General features: G+C 38.7%; 1 protein-coding gene across 1 annotated transcript in view; it reads right to left on the bottom strand.

The window, feature by feature from the left end:
• Window positions 1–8,437, bottom strand: part of DELE1 (DAP3 binding cell death enhancer 1) — a 41,360-nt gene extending 32,923 nt beyond the window's left edge. Inside the window, 5 exon segments of the mRNA XM_026718716.2 lie at window positions 2,674–2,735; window positions 4,495–4,630; window positions 4,743–4,824; window positions 8,183–8,282; window positions 8,365–8,437. Of these exon segments, the coding sequence (XP_026574501.1) occupies window positions 2,674–2,735; window positions 4,495–4,630; window positions 4,743–4,824; window positions 8,183–8,282; window positions 8,365–8,401 (417 nt within the window). The 5' untranslated portion in view covers window positions 8,402–8,437.
• Between the last annotated feature and the right edge of the window lie 13,841 nt (window positions 8,438–22,278).

Genomic DNA, 22,278 nt, shown 5'->3' with positions numbered 1-22,278 from the left:
GATTATATGATCCAGAACATTGCAACTGTCATAAATACGTGCTAGTTTCCAAGTGTCTGAATTCTGATCACATGACTGTGGGGATGGTTGCAATGGATATAAATGTGAAAGATAAGTCATTTTTTTCAGTGTTGTTCTAACTTTGAATGGTCACTAAATGAATGGTTGCAAGTTGAGGACTACCTGTAGTCTATGTCAATTTATTCCTGCTCTGTTCTGTGAAACTTATTATTTAGCTAGTATATGTGTTAGGATCAGGGAGATTGGTTAACAGCTAGCAAATATTCTAGCTTTTTTGCCTATATCTTTACATCTGTAGGTCTGGTTTTAAGATTGTGATCATATAAAGTGAATAATTCAAAATTAATTTTTTATTGATAAAATGCTGTCTCACCTTGACACTGTAAATGAGATCTGCAGCAAAAAGAAGGCTGGGGAATTCTGGAGGTTGAAGTCCATATACACAGCCCTCAATTTAACAACCATTCCTTTTACCCTCTGTTCCCACCTTCCATTTCATAAGGCCAATAACTTTATTCTGGAAATTATATGTTCAGAAGGAAGCCGAATCCAGTAGGCCCCTTGAAATTAACAGGTAGTCCTCAATTTATAACAGTTCATTTAGTGACCATTCAAAGTTACAATGGCACTGAAATGACTGCTATTCAACTTATAGTCATTGCAGCAGGATCATGGTCAAAATTCAGATGCTTGTCAAATATGCTTGTTGCATATTTATGACAGTTGCAGTATCCTGGGATCATGTGATCAACTTTTGCAACCTTCTGACATATTCACTTAACAATTGTGTTATCAACTTAACAACTGCAGTGATTTACTTAACAATTGTGGCAAGAAAGGTTGTTAAATGGGGCAAAATTCACTTAGTACCAAAGGAGCAGCTCCTCGCATTATGGCTGCTGCAATGAATATGAGAAGCCCAGCCAATGTTTTGAGCACGGTTAACATCTCCAGCTCAACGAGTTCTCCATTAACACCACACTTGTCAATTTACCAACTCTAGTTACTGCACTAGTGAACATCGCACATCCGGTCACTATCACCTCACCAATGAATCTCCCAAAACCAATGACATTAGCTGGCCCTTTAAATACAGCCATGAGACCTGTGGAAAGCATGCCTTTCCTTCCCCTAACCTCTCCCCACTAGTAAAAAAAATCTAGAACAAAAAATTCATGCAGTGTTGAAAAGAATAGAAAAGGGGGCTGCGGTGTATTGTTTAATGGACTGCTAAATTGGCAAAATGGACTGCTAAATTGACCACACCCACCCAGTCACATGACCACCAAGCCACACCCACCCACTCCAGTCATGCCCACAGAACCGGTAATAAAAACATTTGAATCCCACCACTGGTGTACTTGGTGTCCACTCAAATATAATCTAATTGAATTAAATATCATCACAGCACTAAGAATCGTTTTCTATAAACCAATGTTATCCCAACTACTTGTTTAGGTTTCTTTTTTGAGATATGATTCTAACTGCATCCCCTTTTCAAGGGTTAAGTGACCAACCCATTCATGAAGTAACTAGGAGGCATATCTATATATTTCAGCAATAACATGTGTCCTTTGATTATATATTGAACTGTACTAAATCAAATTTTATTTCCTGGCCACAGTTATAGGGAAACCAAATTACTATCAATGCATATTGATATTTTGTATTAAAGCAAATTTCCTTTAAAATTTGGAGAGTTAAAAAACAGGCTAACTACTTTAAATCATGATACTTAAAAACTATGCATTTTTTATTTCGATGCATGTTTTTCCCATTCTAAAGCCACGATTTCAGCATTGATTTGGTGCCATCAAGAGATGCAAATATTCAGAGGCCGATATTTGGACATATTTTTTTTTGTGTGTGTGTGGTTTGTGTGTCTAAATAAATAAAAAGTAATTGGTCTTATTATTCTTGATATTTTATTTTATCTTAAAACTTTTTAAAGAAATCAGCATCTATGTAATATTACTTGAGAGCAATAGGGATGTATGGAGCTGTTTAGCTCTGTAGTACCTTCACTACTTTGGACCTGTATTTCTTCAACTGTCACGTGCTTATTCTTTTGTTGTAGTTTATTTATGTATTTTTTAAAAACACAGGTAAAACCTTAAGAAATGGTAGCTGTGGCATCATTTTGTAAGCTGTTGTTTCTTTCATCAATCCAATTATTCTATTATTTTGTTTTAAACCTTTATTCTGCTTTATTCTAATGCTTTTTCTGCTAATAAAAGCTTTTCCTAAATGTTATGCTATATTAATTTTTCCTATTATGTCTCTTTATCTAATACACCTTTCCAGAACTTTTCTCCATGCCCTTCTTTCCTTTAAGTGTTGTCTCTTCTATCTTTCCCCTAAACTGTTATGTTTCAGTCTATTTACTATTCTGGCTTACTCAGCTATGCCATTTTTGAGGTTTCAGCCTCTTCCTTTCTACCATGTGAATCTCTTCCTAGTAAACTTTTCACCAGTTTGCCTCATATTTTAATTATAGATTACATAAACATAAAAAACAGAAAACACTAGGGTACTAATCACTTATGTAAGCTCATACTATGAAAAAAAGTATACTTGCAATGTTATCTTTAGCAAAAAAAAAAAAAAGCAACTAAGATGTTAAAGGCTATTCCATAAAACAAGAGAGAGTACCTTCAAATCCAATAGGGAAGAATCTGATTCAAAGCTGGTACTAGATGGGAAGACAAAATTCCCTGAAATAAAAAGATGCATTCATGAAGGAGTGAGCTTTAGTGTAAAAGTTTATAATAGTCCATATTTACCTTATTGTAGCTACTCTCTTATTCTTCTCTGATACTCTTTAAAATGAGCAACATAATTGTTTCACATTTTTCATTAATCAATTTGTGCTGATTTCAGTTTAGTAAAAACCTTGGAGATTTTCTGTTAGGAAGACTACTAAGATACATAAACAAATATTCAATATAACATATCGTATTTTTCAGAGCATAAGATGCACTCCCCCACCCCCCCCCCAAAAAAAGTGGGTGGAAATGGCTGTGCATCTTATACAGCGAATACAGGCCCGTTTTTGTCTCCTGGGATCCCGTTTTTGGCCTGCAGAATGCTTCTGGACACCAGGGAGAGCAAAAACAGGACCTTGGAAGCCTCCAAAGACCAAAAAAAGGTCCATTTTTGGCCTGCACAGTCCTTCTGGATGCCGGGGAGGGCAAAAGGCTATTTTTTTCTTGTTTTCCTCCTCTAAACCAAGGTTCATCTTATACACTGAAAAATATGGTATTTTTGTGGTAGACTATCAAGGTCTAGAGATAAAAGATAGATTTAAGAGGACAAAGTTGTTTTCTATTTTTAGTAGTCTTAATAAAAATTAAGTCCATTGGGAATTAGGCAATCTAGAAATATTGCAAAAATAATATTTTATTTGCACTGAGTAAGGTTTATAGACTAAATTATTTTTTTCTTTTTAAATTATCGCTGTTTGCCTGATACCTGTCTTTTGCAATGGGACAGGGTTTTATAAAAGTGGTACTAGTACTTTGTGTGAACTTGATTCTATGCCTCTGTTTGTACCACCTAGGATTGTATTTAGTTTATTTGGCTGCTGCTGCATGCTGCTGGCTCATATTCAAGCGATCATCCATTAGAACTCCAAAGTCCCTCTCACAGTTACTGTTTTTGAGTCAAGTCTCACTTAATCATTTGATACATTTGATTTTTCTTGCCTAAACGTAAAACTTTGCTTTTTTCTACGTTGAAATTCATTTTGTTAGAAAGGGCCCATTTTCAAGTTTGTCAAGATCTTTTTGGTTCCTGAACACATTTTATTCTGATATATAAATAACACCTTTCTCTGCATTATTTTTTTTAGAATGTTGTTAACATTTTTATTTCCAAAGTTAAAAATACATAATAGAAATAAGGAAAAAACAACATAAACTGCAAAAAAACAAAATGAAAAAAAAAACAATAAAAATGTGTACAAGTAACAAATATATTATTAATATTACTTGTAGACTTATTGTGCAAGGGGGAAAATGCATGTTTAATGCTAATGTGAACAATATATTTATTATTTGTTATTTTTCAGAATTTTTAAAAGACTCCATAACTTTTGGCTTGTATTACAAAGCAAGTCAAAGTCAGCTTGAATTGGACTACTTTCCATGTCCAATTTTTTTGACAATAAAAGGTTTTGCTTTCCAAGAACAACTGCTAGAAAATAGATTTTTTTTTCAGTACATTGCTAGCATCCACTCCCAAAAATTGTTGGTTTCCCCTGGCATAAGGAGATAGAACTGTGGCTAATATAGATGCACATTAAAATTAATATAAAACACACTAAGTATATTTTAGATTTTTAACCTTTTAAAAAAAGATTTACTACTTACAAAACAGAATGTGCAACTCACAGAAATCTTGCACACTGATTCAGTTCTGCTATTTTATGGAGGAAATTATTTCCCCCGTTATTCTAGTTTATAAGAAGCTTACCTGAGTGATGACATTGGGACAAATCAGCGCTCTGTGGCTCTGACTGACAAACTTTAGTGTTTCTTCCATCTGGTTGAACAGAATGCAGCCAGTGGGCCTCTTTGGTTAATTCCAAAGCAAGAACAGCCAATGTACTCTAATAAAGAACAAAATGCATTGAGGCCATATAATGTCAATCGTTTATATGTGCCTTCAATCTCATTTGGATGAATAACCAAGGAAAGCTGCAATCATACAAGCCTGCTTACCCAAGTAAAGGCTTCTAATGGAGTGTAGCAGTAGACGTTCCTGTTTCCAAAGGTTTTGTGCTGCTGATGCTTGCCATGCCAACTTCAAAGAGAGAAAAAATTACGTAACTACAGAATATATAAATAAAAGAAAAAAAATGCACTCTGTGAGGCAACTCATCTTGCAAAGCAACGTTATATGTATACTATTGCAAAATGTGCATATAGATCTTAACTATAGCTTGCCATCAATAGAACTGTATAAATACAGTATCCATATTTTACTATACAAAAATAGGATTAGAAATATTAAATGTAAATATTAAAAATAATTATTACATAAGCAACCATTTTGACACTGAAGATTATTTTCTGATGATTGATCACGCTGCACAAATATCAGAGGACTGGGGCTTAGCTATTACCATGCCCATATATACAAAGGACACCCGAGACCTGCCTATACATTATTAGCCTGCTAAGGATAAGAAGCAAACTCTATGCCAGACACCTATATAATAAACTTATTGACTGGATTGATTCAGAGCACATATTGGCTGATGAGCAAGTGGACTTTAAACAGATTTCGATGAAATTTTGTGTGAACATGTACACATGTCCCCAATGAACATTGGTGAAATGTTAAGTTTGCTGATGCAATACTTGCAGGTATTTAGTCATTTGTTTCACTCCATACCGCAGCCTTCTACAGTGTGAGGTTTCAGCAACTTTGAGACATAATATTTCAATTCACAAGCCACAGTGCATCCATTTGTCACTTATGTTGATAAAGAAACAATGGGGGTTAGGGGTGTCCAACTTTGGTCAACGTTGATAGGACTTCAACTCTGAGAATTTCCCAGCCGGCTTTGGAATTCTGGGAATTATGTTTATGCTTTATCGACATAAGTGGCAAATGGATGCACTGTGGCTTGCGAATTCTCCCAATGAAAGCCTTGAGCACCATCTTGGATAACAAATGAATAATTCTCCGCAAAACCCATCAGTACAATCAGTTCGGTTTCTTTTAGGCTGGCTTTCAATGACTTCAAATATTTGCTTTAATGTTTTGAAACAAAGTGGTGGCTAGTCAGTTTCCTATATCTTTAAGAAAATGCAAAACTGTAATTAGGTGTGGTTTCTCAAACGGCCATAAGATGGAGCCAAAAACCTGGTTTGTCTTAGTCTTAGTCTCAGAAGAGAGTGTGAGTGTATCTCTGTTTCCTTCTGTTGGAGAGTATTGCCGTTCCATTTTTCCTAATTGACTGATATTCCTGGATTTGATGCAAGTTTGTTACTGAACTGTTTTTGACACTGGAATTTGTTATTGGATTATCCCTGGATTGAAAAACTGACTGATTTACCTGTAAATGATTTTTGACTGCTTATTTTGGACTTTGCTTAACGTTTCTGGAAATAAAAACCTACATTTACTGTCCAGTGTATCTGTGTGCTGTGTATGTGTATTATTCAAACACTACTCTCAAATACGTCTCCCTGTATGAGCTCATTCTCCTAACGGAGAATGACCTCAACATGATTGTTCCGAATTTCAGTCCTCAAATATTTCGTCCGAATGCGCTATCAGTGCCTTTTCACCAGGGTAGTTTTGGCATTGCTGCAACATACAATCTTTGGTGTTCAGATCACAAACTGCCTTTCCCAAGAGCAGCTTGTAGTCCTCTTTAATGTTGGCACCTTGTAGCATAAGCGTAACATTTTGATGAATAGTGCAGACGTAGACAGAATGTGTGCCTGAGGCTTGGGAACCATATAAGATACCCACTTTAGGCTTGGGAACCTAGGATAAACTGCCCAATTGTTGGCTTGGGAAATGGACAGATACCCACACAAGGCTTTGGAACCTCGAGGAAGAAACCAAACTACAGGCTTGGGATCCTGAACCAAGAAACCCACCTGTGGCTGGTAGTGCATAGCTATCAGGCATGGCCCCTATGGCGATGGGGTTCAAGTAGTAGTGACAATGTCACTATGGACCAATGCAATACAATAGTAGTAATGATGACTATATAAAATGTTAGTTATAAAGTATGAATATGACTTATATAAATATTAAAATATATATTCAGGCTACATGTACTCATAGTGGAATCTTTCAATTTGGTTTGAAATCAATTTGGCAAGTCTACATTGAAAAGTTAGGCATTAATTTTTGTCTATTTCTCTTTTTTTCTTTCTACTCCTTTACAGGTAACACTGTATATCATCTGTGTACATCCAGCAAATATGGGAACTAGACATTACCTTAATGATTTTTTTCTTAAATGTTTTGCTATCAAGACCCTTTCGACTTTTAAAAATTATGAAGGGTCCCAAAAGAGCTTTTGTTTGCATGGGTTATATTTCTCTATATATACTTTTATAAATTAAAAATGATGCATTTATTTATTGAATCATGTAAAAATAACATCACAGTGTTAAGAAACAATCCTTTAAGAATAGGATCCCATTTTAAGAAACACTGCTTTAATATGTCTTGGTTATGACAATTCATATTATTAATATAAACAGCATTCAACTAATATGAACCAAGTATTTAGAGGAGCACAGTTCCTTCTTGAAACTCAGAAATTAGTAGCTTTTATTTTAAATTCATATTAAAAATCTTTACCAGAATTTTATGAATGATGGAAACAATTTATGACTGATAATCTGGAGGTCTTCTAGTTAACCCCCAGCCCAGGGCAGGAATCCTCAAACCATCCCAAATGATGATCCAATCTTTGCTTGAAAATCTCCAGTGATGGACAGACCTCCAAAAATGGCACCCTGAGCAGATGGGAGTTTTTTCCCTCTGGGCAGCTGATTTCACAGCTAATGCCAGTTCTTTGGCAGCACTTACTCCCTAGATTTGAATGAGAGCAACTAGAAATGACCCCAAATCACTCTCAGATTACTTACCTGCAAAGAGGAACCTTGATGTTGAAATTCAGGTAAACACTGGGAATTGGAGCCCTGTTATAATGCAATATTGCAGGCTAACTCTGCCCACAGCCAGAAATCTGATCCTGACGGGTTCACAGTTGACTCAGCCTTCCTCCTTCAGATGTCAATAAAATGAGGAGCCAGATTGGTGGGAGCAATATACTGACATTCGTAAACCACTCAAAAAGTGCTGTAAAACCCTATGAAGCTACATTATCAGTCTAGTTGGCTTCCACACATCCTAAAGTTGTTCAACTTGAAAAGCACTGGTTTGGCTAACCCATCACACCATCCATTTCGATCACTGGCCTTTCCGAGCCACTCCGAGCGCTCAAGGAAGCGACGAGCCAGTTGCTCAGACTGCTCAAAAACCTATCTCCCCCCTGCAAGTACAGAGGTTGGGGGGGGGGGCTCTCTCGTGCCCTTCTTTCACTTTCATTTGCATTCCGGATGGGGCCATATATTTAGGCTTTAAGTAAGTTCTACCTCTCACAAGACGGGCGCCGGCGTCTTACCTGTTATCCGTCTGCTTAGACTCCTGGCCGAGAAGCAAGGATTCCCCCTCCTGAAGACGGGAGCGGAAAAGGCCGGCAACCGCTCCTCCAGGTGATCTCACTGAGCAAGGCAAAAGAAAATATACATCAGGCCGAGGTGAGAAAAAACCCGCACGCAAACCTCTCACAAAAGATAAGCCAACCTCCACGGCTGAAACTCCACAGCCAACGCCATAACATCTTTCTGCATCGGATCGGCTTAGCCTTAGAGAAAGGGAGCACACGCTCTTATGTCATCGGCTGCATAAACTTAAAAATATAGACGTACTTAAGCAATATCCTGCGAGTTCCCTTTTTTCCCCCCTCACAAGCCAACTTATTTCGATCTCTTTTAGGATCTTTTCTACCGGCAAGTGTTTTTTTTCTCAGTGTTTATTAACTTTTTGGCCTGAAATGAAAGACAATATTGAAACAATCGGGGATTGTACCTTAGTGACTTTGGAAAAGCTAATCATATTGAATTTTAATAATTGTGAATGGGAGTCCTTCAAAAAAGCTCAGAATGTCAGCTCAGACTTGGAAATGGAAAAAACAGAGGCAAAATTTTTTTTTTTACTGTTGCCACGAAAAGAACATGAAAGTAATTAGATTTGGAGTTGAGTCTTTATGACAGATTAAGAAAAAACTCTGTAAGGATTCAAATCATTTAATCCTTCCACACTTTAATCATCTTTGGCATCTTGGAGAGATCACTTCCAGAGCGAAGAAACACCCACAATCTGCCCTTCCTGATTCCTGGACTGCGCAGCCTGTGACTTCCTCAGTAGAACTGGGACTTAATTTATTGTTCTGAAAACAAAAGTCTCCAGAACCATAGTTACATGAGAGAACTACCACCTCCAATAGGTTTTCTCTCAAATTAGAAATTTTTCCCAAAAGGTATTAGTAGCTACTGTAGAAAGTGTAAGAAACAAGTAAATTCAAAAATAAAATGGTATATAAGATGCTTAAAGGTTTCACAAATGGGGGTTGGACCTTGCAGGATCCCTTCCAATTCTGTTAATCTGTTATCAAATAAAATATATTTCTCTGTATACACATGCTTTGTTTTTATACTTTTGACAGGCTCCATTGTTAAGCCTTTTGATATTTTTATCTTATGTATATGCCTTTTATATTATTATTATTATGTTCGGGGGCGCGCTGTTGTTATAATCTCTTTGGAAAAATGGTAGTATATGATGAGCTTAGAAAGAAGCCCTGATGAGGGGATGCTACATTCCTTAATGCTAAGGAAAGATGCCACGTGGACAGCCAAAGTAAGAGGTATGGAGGGGTTATGGATGAGAACATAACCGAGGGGGATAATTCTCCCTGGAGACATCCTAGGATTAGCTGCAACACCCGAGAGCAAATCCAATGAGTTTGAACTTGGGAGGGAATGAGTCTCAAGAAGGAGGGAACTTGGGTGACGAGATAAAACTGTATATAAAGTATGTTTTGAAATCTTAAGGTATGGTTCTTAGCTCAAACCTCATGTTGTTGAGATAAGCTAAGATCCTACCACTCTTTGCAAACAGCTTTTTCTCTTTTGTATGCTTTGATTTAAGCTTGCAAATAAAATCTCTGTATTTTCAACAATCTAAGTTTTTGTTATTTGGAGTCATTTCCAACAATTGGTGGAGAATGCGAGCATCTGCTGTCTTCTGATGCCCTGGACAGCAGAGTCAGGTGAGGACGGCATGCCCCGTTGATCTTCAACAGTCCACAGTTGGGTCAACTGTTTGAAAACGCGGAACGAGACACAGATCCTTGTTTTAAAATAGAGGTTGGTTGAAAACGGCAAGAGAAAGAAGTGGACCGGATTTATGAGATTTCCAGAAACCACTGGGCCACTCTGCGCACAGACCTAGGGGTAAGTAGTTCTGGTCAAGTAAGAACACACTCACTAGGCAATTTGAGGTTGGGTAGGACTGTGAGAATCTGAGTCTTGTGTGAGAGGTGTATGGATGAGACGACCCTAGCAGTCCTTGGGCTGTATTGAAGGTCGGATAAAGGTCTCTATAGAAGGTCTCACTGGAACAAGTTGGTAAGGATTGTTCAAGTCTGGTAAACAACCATGGGCAATTCTCATGGGTCCCAAGGGAAATGTGTGAAGAAGATTCAGAAAAATCCAAAGTAAAAATTGATCCTTCAAGTCCCTTTGCTTGAAGAATGGGGAAAACTGCCCTATAGAAAATTAATTACTAAATTAGGTATGAATAAAGAAGATATGGTAAATTTGTGTTGTTTTGTTTGGTGGGAGGATGAAAACTTAAGTTGGCCCCGATTAGGAACAAATTATTATTTTGCCTGCAGTAATTTGTATGAATATGTAAAGGATAAAGAGTATAAGTCATTAGAAAATGAAATAGATTATGCTCTGATTTGGAACCCAGACAAATAGCCCAAGAAGAGGGGTCTTATAAAGCCAAATTATTTATGGTAAATGAGGAGGAGGAAGACATGGGAAGTAAGAGGTATTTACCCCCTCCTTATAACCAAAACACTGTTCCTGCAGCACCACCAATGCCTTCTCCTCCTTCCCCATTACCAAGTCCTAAACAAAGTCTTAAAAATTCCCCTGCTTCAAGCAGTAATAAGTATAAGGCACTGAAAAGAGAATTGAAGCAATGTAAAAAAGATATTAGAGATTTTCCATTTAAATAGTATCCTTTAATGGGAGAAAAAGAAACAGGAATATTTCTGCTTTGAGAGGTATCTAATGGAGTAAATCAAGGGGTGCCTATAATAAACTTTGTGCAGGATCCTTTAAAGGCATCCAAAGTGAGAGCCTTTAAAAAGGAAATGAAAAGTATTATAGATGACCCTTTGGGGGCATCAGAACAACTGGATAATTTGTTAGGACCTAATATTTACACATGGGATGAAATGATGGCTAAACTTAATACCCTCTTTTCAACAGAGGAGAGACAATTAATTAGAGCCACCGCAATAAAAATATGGGAAAAAGAGCACACCCCCCCCTGCTAATAATAACAACATTAAGGGGGAAGATAAATTTCCCCTGGTTAGACCAAATTGGGATAACAACAATCAAGCCCATAGAATTAATATGGAAGATTTAAGAAATATAATTGTTAGGGGAATAAAAGAGGCAGTACCAAAAGCACAGAATATGAACAAAGCTATGGATTTAGAACAAGAAAAAGAGGAATCCCCAGCAGCTTTCTTACAAGGGCTTAAGGATATGATGAGGAAATACTCTGGCATTGACCAGGATGATGCTACAAATACCCAACTGGTCAGAGTTCAGTTTGTAACAAAGGCATGACCAGATATTTTGAAAAAATTACAAAAGATAGATGGATGGGCAGGGAAATCATTGGACGAACTTCTTAAAGAGGCCCAAATGATTTACGTCCAGCGAGATAATGAGAAAACTAAACACAAGGGTAGAATGATGGTGGCAACAGTCAGGTTATAAAACAAGAAAGATCTCCAAAAACCTCACCCGGAAAAGGTTAGGACGAGGAAGAAATGAAGGAATGAGAGGGTGGAACCAGGGAATAAAAAGGGGAAGATGATGTGGTGGTACGGGCAGGGAGGACAGAGTGAGGAGATGCTTTGGGTGTGGCCAGCCTGGACATTTCAGGAAAGATTGCCCGGTCCAAAGAAGGGAGGTGCAAGTGTATAATATGATGGAAGAGGATGAAAGTCAATTCCAGGGATGTCTGGGGTGATTCCTTTTCAGGTCTCACGGAGAGCATTGTTATGTTTTGTTTCCTTAGCTGTATTAAACCTTATTGTCAAAATGTAAAAAAGAGAGAGAAAAGGAGAAACATGCTCTTGGAAGGAAGCCTCCACCTTTGTGCCCCAGAAAAACTGTGTCATTCTATTTGCAAGAAAAAATACTGGGCCAGCTTATCGATAAAACAAAAGACCTTCACCCTCAGGACATAATAGGATTAGCCCTCACTTAAGATCCAAACCAGGACAAAGCCATTAAGCCATAATAGGAATTGCCCAACACCTTTTCAGAACATAACCCTCTTCATTACATCATCACCCAGCAAGATTCTACCAAGCCTAGGACTTAAGACAACCTACAAAGTTACCCTGCATGGCCCCATGAGAGTCTGAAAACCAAGCAGAATACATGCCCTTCCCACAGGAACAGGAAGCAAGTTCAAAGCCCAAGAGAGGGTATAAATCTCTCTCTTTCTGTGTCACCCATGTGCTCGATTGCCCAGGACGTCAAACCATGTGATCCTGTCCACAATTAAACCATCTTTCCAAATAGCTTCCTGTTTCCAATGTCTTTCTCCACACTTGGAACTGAACCCAGATGGACATTTCTTCCAACACTACCCAGACTAGAATAAGAAGATTTACCCAATTATTACTATGAGCAGATGTGGGGAATGAAGGTGAAGATATTAAGACAAATAGACTTAGCAACTCTCAGGATAAGACCATATGATTTGTTATGTAATTGTGCTCCTTCCACCGGCTTATATCATAACCACTTTACCTGGTGTACAGGCAGTGGTGGAAATCCTAGCTAATGGGACTGGGGATTTTATTTTGTTGCTGCTGCAACAAAACAAGAATCTAAGTAACAAATAGAATAGAGTGGCTCTAGATACAGTATTGGCATCCAAAGGCGGTCTGTGTGCACTACTTGGGCAACAATGCTATGTGTATATTCTGGACAAATCAAAGGAATTCCATAGCTGAACTACACATATTGTAAAAGTAGCTGCAATCCCCCACATGGATTGGATAGAATGGAAAGGCTGGTGGCATTGGCTGACAGGATGGTTGCCTGGTTTCAACTGGTTAAGAACCCAGATAACGACCCTGACATGCATTATCTTTGTTCTTCTAATTACCTGTTGTGGATTACAATGCCTTCCACTTTGTCCTTCCACCTATAAGCGAACTACAAGGTCTCCCAGTACGCAAATATTGATGTTAGGTGGATCTTAAAAAATTAAATCATTTTCAGATTCAAAGTGGGGAGGTGATGGGCTGTCTGCTAAAATAAAGCTAGGTCATGACACACACTTGAAAATAAATCAGGAAGCCTGTAATTGTGGAGTGTCTCTGCCAAAAAAAACAATGCTTATTCACAAGAAATATGCATGTGTAAAGCTTGTAACAATTCTGAGTAGTTAGAAAGCTGATAAAAGTAACAAAGAGTTAGGCAACTTGGAGACCTCAGCTAGAAGTTAGGAATAGAAATGGCCTGGAGCAAATAAAATGTGTATTAGATAACTCCTGGGGCATTCATTAGTCAAGGTTTAGGAACAGGGACAGCTAGAGATCAATAGAACAAATTGTAGAATTGACTTCCAGTGGCACTCCGGTTGACGATGGATTGGAGACTGCAACTATGCGTGGCTCAGATCTGTGCTTACCCTGTTGGAGACATCCTTAAAGGACCGGATCCATCTGACCCACCTTGTAGGGGTGGGGGGAAGAGGGGGAGACCACCATCTGGGTCAAAGGGCATCTCCCCTCCCTGGCTTGGTAAACTCCCCTAGAAGACAGAGAAGCGGCAGTCTTTAATGGCTGCCCTGAAGACTGGAAGCTGCCGGGACACAAGTTTGCACTGGAGAGTGAAAGTGGTGAGTGGCATGTAACTGGATAAAAGACTTTGAAACATTCTTTTTGATAACCCTTGAAAATGGAAAGAAAGAGCCCTCGTATGGAAGAGTGGTAGCGGCGAAGGAGAGATAAGGGGAAAATATAAAGTAAAGAAAAATTGGAAATAAAAGAGTTATTTGTGATTAGAGACTAAATTTGGAACAACATACAGAATTGGACATTAATTAGGCATTGGATAAAATGCTGGACTTATTTGGAATTGGTTAAATTTAATGTTAATACTATGGAAAAGTAAATTATAAATAAAAGAGTTTTAAGAAGAAAGTGATACAGAGCACCACCTAAGGGTTAAACACTTCCTTCTTTTTTGTTTCTATGGAAAATTACTAGTTGTAATAAGATCCCTGGAAGCTTCAAATGGAGACTCTTGATAAGGACTATAACAGAAAAACTTGACTTTTAACAAAATAAAGAATAATTTAATAGACAAAAGAAATTGAAATAATAAGCAAAGAATTTAAGTTGGAGCTTCAAAATGTGTGAGAGATGCTTAAAGAAAAAATGAGATTGGTGGAATTAATGATGAGTAAAGTAATGGTGTTTCAACTTGCGGAAGAACTAAGGGAGGAAAACAACAGCTTTGATGAGCATGAAGAACAAGGATTACAGTCAAAGGATGTAAAACAGGGACATTGACATTAGAGACAATAAATAAAAAAGACAAGACACTCAAGACTGAGAAGAAGAAGGGAATATACAAGAAGAAACTCTAAAAAAGAGAACTGAAAAGGGGGGGGGGGAACATGGCCGAAAGACAGAAGGAAATAAAAATAAAATTAGAAGGAAAAAAGAAGAAAGACTGAGGGAACTTAGAAAAGGGAAACCTAGCCAAAATTATGAGATTTATAGATAAAGGTTAGGGATTGTATAAAGGGGATACCACATGGGAATGTATATTGGTCTTTAGTTGTAATATTTGATAGAAATCATTTTAGTATATATATAACTGTATATGAAGTGTGTTCTTATGAACCCCCTATATTAGAGGATTAAACAGGAGAATGAAAATGTATGAAAATATATAGATACATTTTGGATGATAAGGAAGAAAAATATGATTATTAATGATTATAAGAAAAGTGAAATGTATTAAAGCATATAAATTTTGGCAAGTACAAAAGTGGGAAAATATGATTATTAATGACTAGAAGAAAAGTGAAGTTGAAATGAGTTAAGCAAGGTGGGCTCAATATTTTTAACGGTTTAATTTCACTCTCAAATATTTTTTCTGGGAGAAAGAACTTCTTAGCAGATGCACTGTCCAGAAAACCCTAATACAACAGCAAAAAGATTGAGGTTATAAAACCGATGATCTAACCGACCAAACTAGCAGCCAAAGTAATCACCCTGGCACAAGAGAAAAAGAAATCATCCCTGACTGAAGACACAATGATGTCAATATTTAAGGAGGCACTACTTAAGGACGACTGGCTCCAGGCGAACAAAAACACTTGTTTACTCAAAGATGGACTGGCCTGAGTAGAAAACAAACTTTATGTCCCTGCAAGCCAGAGAATGGACCTCATAAAATGCTGCCACGACTCCAAAATAGTGGGACACTTTGGGTTTGTAAAAACCCTGCACCTCATCAAAAGACATGTTTGGTGGCCGTCTCTCAAAAAGGACATTGAAAACTATGTTGCAAACTGCCCCACCTGTGCTGCTGCAAAGAAATGACAAGGAAAATCTCCTGGACTTTTACAGACAGTAGCAGACCTTTCTGCACCCTGGAAAGAGATTTCTATGGACTTCCCAAAAGGTCTGGAAATACTGTCATTTGGGTTGTAACTGATCTTTTTTCCAAACAGTTTCACTTTATTCTATGCCAAAAGATCCCAACTGCCAAGGCATTGGCAAAGATGTTTCTAATACATATTTATTGCCTTCATGGAGCTCCCCAATGGATTATCTCAGATAGGGATGTTCAGTTCACATCCAAATTTTGGCAGGCGTTTTTAAACCTATTAGGCTCCATGCAGGGGTTGTTGTCATCAAGTCACCTCCAGACAGATGGTTCAACAGAGAGAGTTAACAGCATATTAGAACAATATTTTTTATTACAATATTTTTATTAATTACCAACAGGACAATTGCACTTCCTTCCTTCCTTCCTTCCTTCCTTCCTTCCTTCCTTCCTTCCTTCCTTCCTTCCTTCCTTCCTTCCTTCTTCCTTTGCAGAGGTAGCATACAATAACTCAGTCCATAGCAGCGTGGGGTTCACCCCATTCCAGGTAACCACGGGCCAAGAATTCAACCCCATGCCGGAACTACCCACCAAAGAACCTGAAATCCCCTCCCTTAAGGAGTGGATAAATAACTTACAATCCATGTGGCCAGTGGTAAGATTATCTTTACAGGAAGTTAGAGCAATTTTTAAATCTCAAGCAAACAAAAAAACGCTGCGATCCTAAACCTTTCAAGATTGGGGACCGTGTATATTTGTCCACAAAATTCTTAAAATCATTACAACCCTCTAAGAAACTAGGGCCAAAATTCATTGGCCCATTCCCCATCTCCAGAATTATTAACCCTGTGACGGTTGAGCTTCGACTTCCAAAAATACTTAGGCAGATTCATCCAGTATTTAACTGTATCTTGCTCAAACTGGAGATCACTTCAAACCTCAGCCCCCCATTCCCACACCTCCAACTCCCATCATGGTACATGGGGAACAACATTTTCAAATTAAAGATATCCTTGATTTGTGCACTCACCATGGATCCACACAATATTTAGTAGCTTGGAAACACTTTCCTTCCTTGGAAACACTTTCCTTTTACGACACGTAAAAGCAGCTACATTACTACAAAAGTTCCACCTAAAATACCCTGATAAACCATCCTAAATTGCAAATGTAACGCATGAATTTTGTTTTTTTCAGGAAGATCTATATGATTTTTAAGGAGGGCAGGATGTCAGATCTGTGTATCTGTCATTTCTTCAATGGAAGAAGAAAAGGGGGGGAGACTGATAAAGAAATCCTTCTTGATGTAACCTGAATATATTTAATCTTATATCAAATTTGTATAACCTGCACATGATACAATGGAGGGATGAAACCCAGATGGCCAGAACCTATCACCTCTGGGAGAGACAGCCAGGAGATGAAGAGACCATAAAAATTCTACAGTGAGATGTGTCCTGGGAAATTCTGGAAAAGATTGTTCTAAAAGGGGGGTGGAGGAATTAGGTATGCCCTGGGAAACTCTGAAAAAGATCATTCTAAAAAGGGGTGGGGGAAAATAACATGTTGACTCTTTGTTTTACTAAATACACATCAAGATAAGGGGAGGGGTTTTAAACTCCCTTATCTATCTCTGCATGCCTGAGAGACTTTAGACGCTGCTTTTAACCCCTCATATTCTGATATGTTTTCAGAAGTTAATTCTAGTTGATTGAATGGGAAAAGTTCTGTAGCCTGACACTCACTCTCTCTCTCTCTCTCTCTCTCTCTCTCTCTCTCTCATCTCTCTCTCTCTCATCTCTCTCTCTTTCTTCCCCCCACTCTCATCCTGAATGTCAGGTGGTGCTCCATTGAAAATCCAAGAAAGAAACACTTAGATTCCATTAATATAGAGAAAAACATCTTTTACTGGAAATCAAGTGGTAGCATCAAAGGAATTCTGAATCTGAGGAATTGCACATGAAAAACACATATACAAAGTGATGGCAATGTTCCCACAACAATAGTTCAAATTCTCCATCCAATTGAAGTTGTGTATAATGTCATGTGGGGCATCTTCAGGTGGTGATGCAGACATCTGTCCATTGACCCTGGATTCTTTTGATAAAGAGGTGCGACTGCGCAGTAAGCAACCAAGTATAAACAATAAAGTTTCCCCCCAAGTTATACAGTTCATTCTCTAAACCTCCAGCACATTTCCCACACCCACAAAGCCCAATTATTTCACACACACCCCGTTACTATGGCAGCCGAAAGATGCGAAGAAAAGGAAAGGAATCTTGAAGGCTGACACTGACTTTCTCACTCTCTCTCTCTCTCTCACTATCTCATCTTTCTCATCTCTTTTTTGTCTCTCCCTCTCTCATCTCTCTCTCATCTCTCATCTCTTTCTCCACCTGTCTCTCATTTCTCTCATCTCTCTCTCAACTCTCATATCTTTCTCTTTTTCTCTCCCCTCTCATCTCTCTCTCTCCCTCTCTCATCTCTCTCTCCCTCATCTCTCTCTCTCTTGTGTGTATGTGTATGTGTTCTCTCTTGAACCATTTCCAAAAACAGGTGAGGTTTGTTTGTTTGTTTTTGCTGATGTTCTTCTTTGGGCGCTTTTTACCATATGATTTAAATCAAGAGTCATTTCAGGTTCCCAGATAAATGAAGCTCTTTTGTCCCCCTGCTTCCTGTTGGCTGAACCCACCACTAGCTGGCCCCCACCCTCACCCTTTCCTCCCAGTCACTCCTCGCCTAAGAATTTAAGGGCGACTGCAGTGGATGGAGACTCGCTCCATATTGCAGAGTGGGAGCGAAGTTCCCCTCTACTTGCCTCTTCTTCTGGCCTTTGTTGGTGCTGGGCACACCTTGGTCTCTCCGCGCCGAGACATTGGCCCAGCCCAGCTGTAGCCAATGTTCCGGTCATAATGGGCTCCAGGAGGAGGAGGGTACGCCATCTCCCCCATTGTGAAGTGTACTAAATTTAAGTGTGCTGCATAAGGTGCTGCAAGACCAACAAGCAGGCTATAGAGGTGGCGAGAGCAGGGGCATCAGCTGCAGTGGGCCAGCCAGTGTCTTGGGGTAGAGAGCAAGTCATGCATCTCTCCCGAGTGACCGAGGTGTGCAAAGCAGCAACAAGGGCCAGAAGAAGAGGCAAATAGAGGGGTGCTTCGCTCCCATTCTGGAATATGGAGTAAGTCTCCATCCACTGCAGTCACCCTTAACTTTTTAAGTGAGGAGTGACTGGGAGGGGAGAGTGAGGGTCAGGGCCAGCCAGTAGTGCATTCAGCTGACAAAGAGTCGCAGCAGAGGGCCCTAAGAGCAGCATGTGGCTCTGGAGCCATGGATTGCTGACACCTGCCCTAGGCCTTCTTTTCATTAGCCTCGACGTAACCAATTCCTGAAATTGTTATTCATGTTTTAGTCTCCAATCCCCTAGTCATCTTTGTTGCTTTTCTCCTCACTTTTTCTAGAATCTCAACATCTTTTTTATATTATGGCAACCAAACTGGATGCAATATTCCAACTGTGGTTTTACCAAGGCATTATAAAGTAATATTTCACATGCATGATTCTATCCCACTGTTAATGCAACCTAGGATTGTGTTAGCTTTTTTGGTGGTTGCAACATATTTAAGTGATCCACTAGGACTTTTAGATCCCTCTCAGAGTTATTGCTATTGAGCCAGGTACCATCAGGGTGCTTTTAGTTTTTATGGTCTGTCCATACCTCAAACAGGGATTGAGCACCCTCCAGTAGGTGTCACCATGTCAGTAATGCCCAGTGCACAGCGAATGCCCCCTTGTCCCATATAGCCCAGTTCCTCTCTGTTTGATTAACTTTCTGAGAGGTATAGGCACATGGCTGTAAAGGATGGTGCAGGGGCAGGGGGCGGAGTGGTCCCAGCTAGTAATCACAGCTACCGGTTCACCCAGACCGGTGTGGCCAGGCAGCAGCCTACCACTGGACCACACCTAGAGTACTGCATCCAATTTTTGTAACCACACTATAAAAAAATGTTGAAGTGGTGTAGGATTTCCTGCCTAAGCAGGGGGTTGGTTTAGAAGACCTCCAAGGTCCCTTCTAACTCTGTTATTCTGTTATGTTCTGTTCTATTCTAGTCCTGGTCCTAGTCCTAGTCCTGGTCCTGGTCCTGGTCCTGGTCCTGGTCCTGGTCCTGGTCCTACTCTACTCTATTCTAATTTTATGCAACAACTCCAACCAGTACATGGCAGTGTTTATAAGTTTGTAGTTGTATTTATGGTGCATCTCTGGATTTTCTCTGTATAAATATTTCTTCTGCCTTGTCACAGTTAAGTAGAAAAGCACATAAGGACTGTGCACTATTTGTTCTGAAAAACAGAATTTCAAATGGGCGGGGCTGACATCACAGCATTATGATGTGCCTCACAGAGAGCTCTGTGAGGACTGTCAATATCTAGCTGTTAGAGGGATCCTAATGGGCCTAAATTGCCTTGGAGGGGCAATGATTGTAGAGTGCACACTCTGTTGATTGCAGGGGACCTGCAAATTCCTTGATTGGTCTGGAGAAAGCTCTCTAATCTGACAGCAGAAAAGATGGCCATTGTGAGTCATTCCAAAGCTGGAAGCAGCCATCAAGTAGAAAGTGAAACTGGAAGACAGTGTGATCGGTCTGGGTGAGATACTGTTGATTTGAATATTTAGGAACAGATAGAAGAAAGAGCCCCCTGGAATGCAATTAAGGGGAAGTAAGACCTAAAAGAGGAGGTGCAACTGTTTTTTTTCCACCACCAGAAGAAAAGTTGCGAGGAAAGAGCTGTTTTGAAAGAGAAACTAATTAAATGGATTTTCTGAAGTATCCAGAAAACTGGACTGGGTATGTTGAATTACAATTTTTTTCCCTGAGTCAAAATATATTGGACAGTGTAAAAACTGACAAATAGACTCCCTTTTCTCTTTTTTATTTATTTGTTAAAGATCACATTTTTATTGGGAAACAGAACTAATTAAGCAGACTTCCAGAAAAGAGAAGAGATGGAAGACCAGACTGGTTATCTGAAATAACCTTTTTTCTTTGAGACAAAAATATTGGATATAGTTAAAGACAGATACAGAGGTTTTTTTTCTTTTTTTGTCTTTTTGATTCATTCAATATTGTTTTTCATTAGGATATTACAAACAGAAGAAAAGGGAGACCAGAGTAGCAGTGCCACCTGCTGGCTAAAGTGAAAAGTGTAAGATTGAGGAGGAAGGAGAAAAAAGGGAAAATAGATGGCCTTGAACATCTGGGAATAAAAAGATAAGAAGGCTATTTTGTCTGGAGAACCATGATAGAGAGCGAACACTCAACATTTGCTGTTTTAATAAGTGTAGCTCTTGGAAATTGAAAATAAACTAAATAAACTAAAGACAATAAGAATTAGAACAATGAAAAGCTTCCCTTCCTCATGGATTGCTTTTTTCTTTCTCTCCCCCCCCCCCCGTTTTTGGGTTCTCTTTTGTTCTTTTTGGCTGTTGGTGACCTACCTTGCTCTGTGAACTCCCTTTCTGGATATATAATAAATGATAAATGAACTTTGAGGCTTGGGGGAACAATTTGGATTAAAATTTGTTTTTTGGCTAGAATATGTATATTCTGCTACCTTCCCTTTGGATTATAATTGAGTTATATTTGGGTGGATTATCAAGATTAAGATAATTTAAGATGAATAAAACAACATCGGCGCCATCTTCTGCGTCATCCTCTGCTACATCAAGCCCTGCTGGACAAAAATCGTTAGAAATACTTTTGCAACAAGAGAAGGCTAATCAGATGCAGATGGAGATTAAAACTATGATACAAGCTTTACAAGAAGACATGAAAGATCTGAAATAAGGGAAAGGGAAAGTAGATGAAAAGGTAGGGAAAGTTGAAGACAAAGCAGAGAAAATAGAAGAAAAGATAGAGGGTCTCCAACAAATGATGACAAAAAGTGAAGAGCGTATACAAAAAGTAGAAGAGAAAGCAGAACTAACCGAAAAAAGAGTGGGAGAGCTTGACTATAAATTCACAGTAGCAGATCAAAATAAAGAAAAAACTATAATTATGTTAGAAATGGACCGTGCAGATTATTATCTGAGATTTCAGAATATTGAAGAAGAAAAAGGAGAAAAGCTGGCGGAAATAATGGCAGAAATGCTGGCAGGTGCCTGGAAATGCCAAAAGAAAAAATGTTGGCTGAAATTGACAAAATATTTAGAGTGCATACTAGATATGCCCAGAGAGATTCATATGAGATTCACCAAGAAAGCAGTAAAAGCAGAGATTTTGCAGAGAACGAGAGATGAACCCTTGAAGTATAAAGGAAAAGAAATAACAGTCTTAAAACAAATTCTAAGAAGAGTTAGAGATCTAAGAAAGGAATATCAGTTTCTGACAAAATGTTTAATCAAGAAGGGAGTGAACTTCAGATGGCTGATTCCTGATGGGATATTGGTGACCTGGCAAAAACAAAGACATAGACTAGATACAATAGAGAAGGCAGAGCAGTTCTACGATCACTACTTTGGATTGCAGGAGGAAGGGAGAATGAGAGAGGAAGAAGAAGCAGGAGGTCAAGTGGAAATGATAAGGGAAAGAGACCGGGAAGAAGCAGCAGTGAGAGAAGGAGCAAAACCAAAGGAAGCAAGGGAAATAAGAGCAACTCAAGCAGCAAAATCTATCTATAAATAAAGACATGGAAGAGGAAACAAAACTAATTTCAATTAATATAAATGGACTGAATTTGGTAATAAAAAGGACTTTCAGCAAAT

The sequence above is a fragment of the Pseudonaja textilis genome, chromosome 3 (assembly GCF_049901715.1).
Source record: "Pseudonaja textilis isolate UNSWEBS1 chromosome 3, rPseTex1.2, whole genome shotgun sequence".
Classification (NCBI taxonomy): Eukaryota; Metazoa; Chordata; class Lepidosauria; order Squamata; family Elapidae; genus Pseudonaja; species Pseudonaja textilis.
Note: the sequence above shows the minus strand (reverse complement) of the source record. Positions and strands in the feature narration are given on the sequence as shown.